Source organism: Abramis brama (assembly GCF_963993115.1).
Source record: "Abramis brama genome assembly, chromosome: 6".
Taxonomy (NCBI): Eukaryota; Metazoa; Chordata; class Actinopteri; order Cypriniformes; family Leuciscidae; genus Abramis; species Abramis brama.
In genome coordinates this window covers 33,305,816-33,315,367 of record NC_139968.1, presented here as the reverse complement: position 1 = coordinate 33,315,367, position 9,552 = coordinate 33,305,816, and the positions used below count along the sequence as shown (strand labels likewise).

At 35.4% G+C, this 9,552-nt stretch overlaps 1 protein-coding gene across 7 annotated transcripts in view; it reads left to right on the top strand.

Moving 5' to 3' along the window:
* LOC311084750 (SLAM family member 5-like) overlaps positions 1 to 9,552 on the top strand; it is a 47,726-nt gene that overhangs the window by 1,921 nt on the left and 36,253 nt on the right. For 4 of the 7 annotated variants that reach the window (XM_084117002.1, XM_084117000.1, XM_084117003.1 and 1 more), the window contains exon 2: positions 5,321 to 5,602. Coding sequence is in view for 3 of the 7 variants with exons in the window: in XM_084116998.1 (XP_083973124.1) it covers positions 7,081 to 7,147 (67 nt within the window). In the remaining 4 variants the exon portion in view is untranslated. Of the gene's footprint in view, positions 1 to 5,320; positions 5,603 to 6,984; positions 7,148 to 9,552 lie in introns of all 7 variants that reach the window. The other 3 variants (XM_084116999.1, XM_084116997.1, XM_084116998.1) reach the window with 2 other exon arrangements.

Sequence of the window (9,552 nt, the reverse complement as noted above, 5' to 3'; positions counted from 1 at the left end):
ACAGCTATTAAAAAAAAAATATTTTCTTAAATTTGCATGGGTTTTGATGGCTTAGTTGCACATCATCCTCTTCATTGGACCCTGATGCATCATCCTATACACTGCAAGTGGCAAGAAGTTGTGTTTTGATTATTTCCCCCTCCAAACCAAGATGGCCAATGGTCAGTCAGAAATGCCAAGTTGGTCTGGAATATCCACCCATTCCTTCTATCCTAGGAGACTCTTGTAGGTAAAAAATATATATATTGCAGCATCAAGCAATATCTAATGAGTCATATCACAGTTAAATTTTCCAAGTTTTGACTTTAGATTGGGAGAAAAATCTGATTAAACATCTGTCCACTAGTGAACCTCATGCATCAATGGCTATATTTCAGCTATTCATACTTATACTGCGAATATTGTTTTTGAAAATACATAATCTGCAGTGACTTTTTTGACTGTAAATAAATGTATTTGTATTATTAGAATGTAATTTTCATTGACATCAAAAAAGTTATGTGATTACATAATGTAATTAGATCAAAAAGTAATCTGATTACATAATGCACGTTATTGTAATGCTTTTCTTTCCTCGTAACATCAAAAAGTAATCTGATTATGTAATGCATGTTACTTGTAATACATTACTTTACTTGTAACATCAAAAAGTAATCTGAATGCATTATGCATGTTACTTGTAATACGTTACCCCCAACACTGCTCATTCAAGATGAGATTGATAAAAACGTATCGCTAGGTTTTCTCAGAGGAGGGCTATGCTAGAAATGTGTCCATCTAACACTATCTCACGACCAATTCGTACGAATTCGTACAAATGATAAAAAGGTGGCTAATTTATCTAAACCCACGTGATGGATAGGTTTAGGCGCGGGGTCAGGGGTAGGTCATTCATACGAATTCGTATAATTCAATTCGTAAAATATGTACGATTTTGCAAAAATCTTACGATTGAGGTACAATTGAAGTCGTATGAATTCGTACGAATTAGCCACCTCGTAGAATTTGTACATTTTCCCGTGAGATCAGGTCGGTCCGTCTTGAACATAATCAGAATTATCAGCTAATAAGGGTAAATCTCCATACTCTGGTACATTGGAGAGAGCATCTGAGTGGTTTCCACAGTTGTACCTTGTAGAGATCTCTGATGGAATCACGTCCTCATGTTCTGATATAAAAGACACGCGAAGTGCAACTTGTATGAAGTTCAATTGCCTTTGCAATATTTCACATTTATATTTTTTGTATATATTTTATAGTTTTCACATGATTTGATATAATTTTATTGATTAGTTTGTTAAATACACATAATGTATCTGTTTGATTATTGTATTACGGTATGTTTAATACAGTATCTCTTCAGTTTAAACTATAAAGGCATGCTGTCCACTCAAGTGGACATCTGAAAATCTCTTTGAAAAATGTGTAAAAAAAACAAAACAAAAAACAATTCAAATCTTGTTTTTCATGCCCTAAGAGCAATAAAAACACATAGGAAAAAAATCCTGACTGAGGTTATCATAATTCATGCATGGAAAGGTTAAGATAAGGTAGTAAGGAAATATTTTAGTATTTATTATTGTTACAATATTGTTGGTAAATAAGAGAACAATAGATAAGTAAGTTTGACATGATGTCTTGGCTCTTTCTTTAAGATGGCAAGCAATACCACAGCACAGAGGTCAAGATCATATAGAGAAAGAATAAAATCAGATCCACTTAAAAATGCAGAGTCCCTCAAGAAGGACAGAGAAAGATACCTGAAGAAAAAGCAACAAGGTGTTCATTTCAAAATATTGCCTATTTTATCTGTTATTCAACATTATATTCAACTGGTTATATTAAGGTTATATTAAGGTTATATTAAGGCAATGATGACATAAAGGGTTTGCTCTAGTTTGCTCTAGTTTGTCCTATTTCAGCATGTATGCAGTAAAGAAAATATTTGCTGATTTTTATCACATATTTATGTTTTTTTTTTTTTGGGATTGTTTTTCATTTAAAAATATTGATTATATTTGTTTGTTCACTAATGCTGTTGCTTATTGATTTGCTCTTGTTCACCACATAGAGCAGTAGAAAAATAGTTTTTAATTGGAAGTTGCCTATCTATGTCATTTCCGCCACACACTGTCTCTTCCGCCACGCCATGTCATTTCCACCACAACACATATTTTAAAGTAAAACATATAAAAAACATACAATCAAAACAACTATATTCAGTGGTGTTGATAATTGTGCAGTTAGGGGTAAGATATGTGTATACACTTTGAGAAATACATGATTTTGAGCTATGACAAGTAAATGAAATGTTCCAGTGATCTAGTTTTAGGTGTTTTTTAGTGTAAACATTGTAAAATCTTTACAATTACATTTCTGAAAAATAAATAAATTACAAATTTGATCAGAGATTTGTTTGCTATTTAACCAAATATATTTATAACAGAATATATTTTATTATTTTCTCTTCAAAACACATGTTTTGCTATGTGATGGAAATGACCGTTACCCTTTTCTTGGACTGTCAGATAAAAATGGCAAAATATATATATTATTCAATACAAATCATCACAGCCAACTTAAGGGGAGGTTTCTAGACAGATTGAGAAACCAACTGATACTAAAAAACTGTTAGTAGAAATGTTTTTATTTTCTGAAACTGTCTAGCTCAAAGAGTACCATAGTTGAAGAATTACCCATATATATATATATATATATATATATATATATATATATATATATATATATATATATATATATATATATATATATATTGTCAACATTGAATCTAATACTACACGTATTCAGAGTCCTCAAGTTTTATTTTTTTTTAAATGAAATTAAATTTATTAAACAATTGTATAAACGATCGACCAAATAAAACTCATTAAAAAAACAGTGGTTTAACTTACTTAGTGTTAGAAATTAGATTCCAGGTGCCTCGTTCCAGTCTTTCAGCAATTAGCATTTTTGAATGAATAATGACCCAGCACTAGGGGAGAGTCGACCAATACAGCTCTCGGCTTTATTAACCCTTTGTATCAGAATATAAAGTAAGAATATGAGTGGAGTATCACAGATTTAGCCAATAGGAATATACATTGCATCATAGAAAATACATATGTATAATACAAGTCCATATGTGGTCAGTTTCCGGCTAGATCACTACACATACATTGGGTTCCAGAAAGGCCCTTTCAATGTATAAAATAGAGAATGGAAAACCCTTTTTCCATTCGACACAGAGGTCCTTCCACATAATGAACAACAGATGTTGCCAGTCCTACAGGACAAAGAAATCCTATTATTGCATGCTGTACTCAGACGGTTAAACTAAAACTTCTAACAATTAGAAACATGTATAAACACTTGGCAACAGTAATGTGTCTATACGAGTGTGCATGAGTCTGAGTGAGAGTTCATGGTCATTGTGCAATGCATGTATGTGCATGCATGAGATTTTTGTGTTGAAGGGATGTACTAGTAGTACTTCTTAGAAAAGAGAAAAAGTAGAAGAGAATGGAAAGATAAAAAGAGGGGGAAGAGCTATTTTTGGTTTTGTCAGACTCACTCCTTCCCTTTCAGCATGCCATGGTTGGGTGTTTCTGGCAACTGCATAGTATTGGTTTTTCAGGACTGATTAAAAACCTGGGGACATGACTAACATGTGTATTTATATAACACATTATGGATTTCTTATTAATTGTTTTAAAGCATGGTATATGGAGTCATACAACAATGTAAATAAAAAGTTTTCTGAAAGATTTTAATGATTATATTTCATGATAAAGTTTAGTTACAGAAAGCAGGAACATGTAACACATGCTATTTTTTTAGTCTTCTCTAGTTTTTATTAATGTTTTAAATTATGTATTTTAAATTTGCTGTTAAGTTAATGTTCAGGACACTTTGCTTAATAGGAAAATGTATTTTAAAGTTCATTTTCATGCATATTTATTTATACATACAATGTCCTGAGGACAGAAATATACCCATTTGGTGGAATGGCTCGATTGACATTAATTTATTGATCAAATTTAGCACTCTTATGGAATTATGATAATATTTTGTAATTATAATTTAAATCGTACTAATTGTTTGTCATAAATCAACATCTCAGGAAAATGTTATGGGGTTTCTAAATTAAAATATGACTTTGTTGCAAAACAGGGCATTGATTTCATACAATGTAGAGGACATCAGGACTAAAATCATGTTTATCAGGCATTTTAGGGACACAAGTGAATAGGGAAGGCAATTATATATCAATATTCATATGAAATATTAGATAATATTGTGAAAATATAGCCAATTATTACTCTTATTATTATACTTTTTTTTTTCATTACATGTTAACACATTGATATGCAAATTAGATACCGTACAAATACACTGTACTGAATGGGACTATCCATTTAACCATCAATTCATTCTGTTGATTCATGATTTTTAACTATGATAATATAATATATATCCCATTGTCTTTGCCTATACATGTCATTTAATGTCATTTTATTTTTTGAACAACTGAGTCCTGGTGTCCACTACAGTGTTTCTTATGCTCTAAATAAATGAAGTGACATGAAAAAATACTAAATTAAATAAATAAATAAATTCTCGGTCTCAGGAGGTTATGCTATTTATAGCTCAGTAATGGCAACTCAGTGTGGATTTCAATCTTCCAAAGATTGTGAAGGCTACTGTTGAGTAGAGCTCTTCTAAATTATTTTCTTTTATTTAAACAATTAATAATAAATAAATAATAATATAAATAATACTAAACTAATACTAAATATAAAATAATCAATTAAATGGTGTTGTTTTCAGAGAGAAATAAATTGTGTTCTTTGAACTTCTACATCTATAGTATAATTTGATGTTTAAATATGGTGCAAATGCTGAGCAGAGACTCAAATATTTTAAATTATTGTCTTTTTATTATGTTTATTATTGCTGTCATAGCAGCAAATTAATTAAGATGACAAAATTTGATGTAAGATTAAAATAAAATAATTATCAGTAATGTGAAATCAATTGTGTGCCAATAAAACACATTACATATAAATAGCCAACAGTAGGGGGGGTCAGTGTGACTTTTGGTATATTATCAAAAATGTTAATAACCATTAAAATAGCAGCCTTATATTATGTTGAAAATTGTTGAAGCAGTGAGTATGCTGGAAGTAATGAGTAAAACTGAGTATTTTCAGTCTGCTGCTTCACCTGATTTACACAGACATTAGTCCAGAAGTATATTAATACTCCTCTTAATATTTATGTTTTAATTTCATAATTTTAATTTTAATTTCTTCATTTACAGATGTTAAACCATCAAGCATTTATTCTGGCGGGACACTGCAGGGAGCCCTTAAGTGTCATGATGACCCCTGCCTGTTTCAGTCATAGACAGAGGCAGCATCCTTCGAAGGCCGATGGCTTCACAGCAGAGCGACAAATACGGGCGAAATGCAGCCTCCAAATGTGTCCTTCATTTCCTGTGAAATGAAGGATACAACAGATGGACCCAGCCTACCCCACAATTCACTGCACACTGGAGACAGCAGGATTCCTTGAGAGAAATTGCTCAATTATACTTTTAAATGTAAGTATTGAGTTTCAAATTACTCAAATGTAGTAAAATAAATTGTAAAAATAAAAAACTTTACCTAAACTAATTTTAAAGTGGTTCAAATGTTGACACATATCTGACTAAGATGCGATTATATATAATTTATTTATAATATACTGAAATGGATCATGGTGAACATCTTTAGACAGTTTGTGAAACCAGTTTTGTTTTCAGACAGTTTATTATAACTTTTAAAAAAAATCCAGTACAAATGTAACTGTCAGTCATCAATGGCAGCTGTCACAGTTGCTAGGCGACAAGAACAATCCTCCATAGGCTAGACAGTCCCATTTAACAATACTCAGTCCGACCTTCACGGCCTTGGAATGAGGCAGCCTCTGAATTGGGACACAGCCTGTTTCAGCACTGGTCTTTCACACTGGAGATTTCTAAAAGATGAGGTATTGGAAAAGACCCAAGAATAGTGGTGGGAAGATCAGATCATGTTACTGACTTGGATCTTTGAATCTCATTCAGCAAAATGAACAAAACTTTATTCAAAGCATTTAGTTCATTTTAGCAGAATTAAATTAATGGTTACATTTTCAGTAGCCAGATTGCCCCAATACGTCTACTTATGCAAACTTTAAACATATTACATTTACAATGACAAATGAGAAACAGACAAAATGTAGGGTCTTCTGGTCTGAGTCATTCATTCTTTTGTCATGGGACAGCTTAAATAGGCTCTGTAAAGGAAACAGAAATGGGCTGCCATTATAACCATTGCCACCTGATCTCGATCAACTTAGCTCACAATGCTTTTGAGAATCGCAGCCATGAATAGTTCACCTCCCGAGTCGCTCCACCAATCCGAGTTCATTTGTCACGTGACCACTACTTATCTCTATAACTAATGTTGCATATATTTAGGAATTATCATATTATTAATTGCCATATTATTATTTTTTGCATACAGACTAACACGAAGTGGCTAGAGACCAGGGGGGCAGGGTTTCATAAAATATTGAAGCTTCCCCGGGCGCCGCCATTGATTAGCGGACCATCACCTGCTGTTAGCATTCCATTGACTCCCATTCATTTTGGCGTCACTTTGACAGCGAATAACTTTACATCTGAGGCGTTTAAAGACTCCATTTGTCCATTATTTATTTCTAAAGAAACACAAAAATGTATAAAAGGCTCCATTACCTTGTATCTTACGTTATGGCCCTGTAGAAGCCATTTTTGTAAAAATAGGCTAACGATTGCGTCATAACCACGCGACTCTCAGTAGCAGTAGAGAGATTACCGTATGGACAGGAGGAGAAGCTCGCGTGCAATCGGGGGGACGTGGAGGCAAAATGACAAAGTAATTAATCAGAATACTTAGCAAAAGTTTCTCCTGCTCCTAGCTCATGGACATCTCCTACTCACGCTCTCTGTCTCTGCAAGTTTCGGAAGGGAATGATTCAGATTTCTCTTGGCACAGCTACTAGAAGTCAGACGGGATGCTCACGTCACATCCACATCATCAAGCTCAGTTTGAGTCTGCGCAGTACGCTCAGCCATCAGGAAGTGAGTGCTTCTAATTGACTTCACTTGTCTCTGTTGAATCCAATGGGGTCGCTGTGTCCAGTTTATATACTGTCTATGCTAGAGACTGACCATGTAAAAGGCATGTGCATGACGGCATCGTTTTTACAAAATCACAGTTTTGTAGTTTACACCTAGACAATAACTAGGTTTTCAAAAACTTGTACTATACAACTTTTCTTGTAAATTAATGGCCAACGGCCAAATACTCGGGAGGTGAACTAATCATTTCGGAATAGTTCATGATTGACCCATCAAGTCTTAAAGTTCCCCTGTGGTGAAAATCCTACCTTTAATGTTGTTTATACACTCACCTAAAGGATTATTAGGAACACCATACTAATACTGTGTTTGACCCCCTTTCGCCTTCAGAATGGCTTTCAGCCATTTTAGTACAGTGAACTCATTGTCATATTCAAGAAACCAATTTTCAATTTTCGCTACGCTGTCTCAAAAGTAGCAGTTTGGCCAAAAATCCAAGATGGCAGCACTGTGTTTGTCTTGTCTGATCTGTTGATCTGCAGTCTTCTCCCGTACGTTTAAATGTTGCTTGTTTTATTTCAAGAAGGCTTTTAAAGGGGGGGTGAAATGCTCATTTTCACTCAATCTCCTGTTAATCTTGAGTACCTATAGAGTAGTATTGCATCCTTCATATCTCCAAAACGTCTTTAGTTTTATTATATTTATAAGTTAAAGATTGGCTGTACCGAGTCTTTCCGGAAAAAACCGAGCGGCTGGGGGCGGGCCGTGTGGGCGGTGTGCTATAGCTGTGCTAACTGATCTAACAACAACACAGAGAGACATTTGAAGTAGTTTACTCACCGTGACTGCTCGATCCTTAAGCATTAGACGATCTGCAAATAAGTCGATCTGGGCTTTGTTTATAAAACAATCATCGTCGAAATGCAGGGAACAAAGAGTCGTGCACAACCTCCGTTGATGCTTCGAAAAAACAAACTCCATCCACTATTCCCTTAACGCTGGGTTCTTTGGGAATCTGTGCAGGGTTGTCTTGCCCTGCCAACCAAAAACCCACTTCTTTGGTGACATTGACTTCCCTAAAAGCCGAGCATAGCGCTTTGAGGTAACGTACTGCTTTCGCTCTCTTCTCTCTCTGGTCTAAGAGTGCGCGCGCGGCCGCGGAGAAGTGCCCTTAGGACCCATATAAGGAAATTCCGCTCTATCTTACGTAAGACAGAGCCATACTCGAAAAAAACTTTCCGAAACTTGTGACAAACCGGAAGGAGTATTTTTGGAACAAAAATACTCCTTCAAACGTACAACTTAACTTTTGAAACTTTGTCCATGTTTAGCATGGGAATCCAACTCTTTAACAGTGTAAAAAACTCAGTATGCATGAAACAGCAATTCACCCCCCCTTTAAAAATCTGGCTTTATCTTGCATTGAGTCTGGATTAAAGTCAGACCTGTTTTAACAGACTATTAGTTACCTACAACCTGTTTTGCGTTTGGTGAAGTGTGCTTACCTGTTGCACTACCCCGGGTCGCCAGCCATCACCATGTTTTCGCTTTGGAAAGCATTTGCGTTAACGGCGATTGGAAAGTCACGGTTGTTCCTTGAAGAACCCCCCGGATATTAAACTAACTGGAGCTCACAGATCATCGCGGCGGTGGGGATACTTGCAGTTAAGGTCTGTGATGTTTTCACGCCTTGTCTGAACTTTCCAGCTGTTGTTCGCCCGTAAATGAGCCCTACATCTGCCATACTATCGCTCTGCTGTCTGCTCTTCCATCGTGGTCGTGGAGCTGTCTGTGCGAGCTTGTCTCGGAGCTTGTCTGTGCGATTCTTACTTCAACGCTGGTATCATGAAGGTGCTGCTTTTCTGTGCGGTAATCTCCATGCTCGGACTATGGGACATACCAAGGAGAACGGAAGACAAAACGATTCATTTGGCGCGTCTCCACATGCATTTTCCATCAAAATGTACGGACACTATCTTCATATTTTGGGCTGCTAGTAATCCCACCTTAATGGATACAGGGACAACGAACTCACTCATCTTTATTCTCATTCCTAAGAACCCTCTTTTCATGTCGAACTCTCTATTGGACTCTCGTAATGAACAATGTAGTCGTCCACCAAAAAATCCAAGGCAGTGATATCTGATAATGTTGTTGCTCTTATTGGCCTTTATTAATCCAAATCCTGGTCCAGTTGGAATTGTTTCAACTCCTTTGGATTTCTCAAATAGATCAGGCCTTGGCATTGTACACTTAAATGTTCGTAGCCTGTTGCCAAAATTAGACCAAGTATAAATATGGGCCAAGACGACCAAAGCAGACATTTTGGTTATCTCTGAGACGTGGCTTAAAAAAATCAATCTCAAGCCACGTCATTGCATTAGAAGGGTATAATGTGTTTCGAG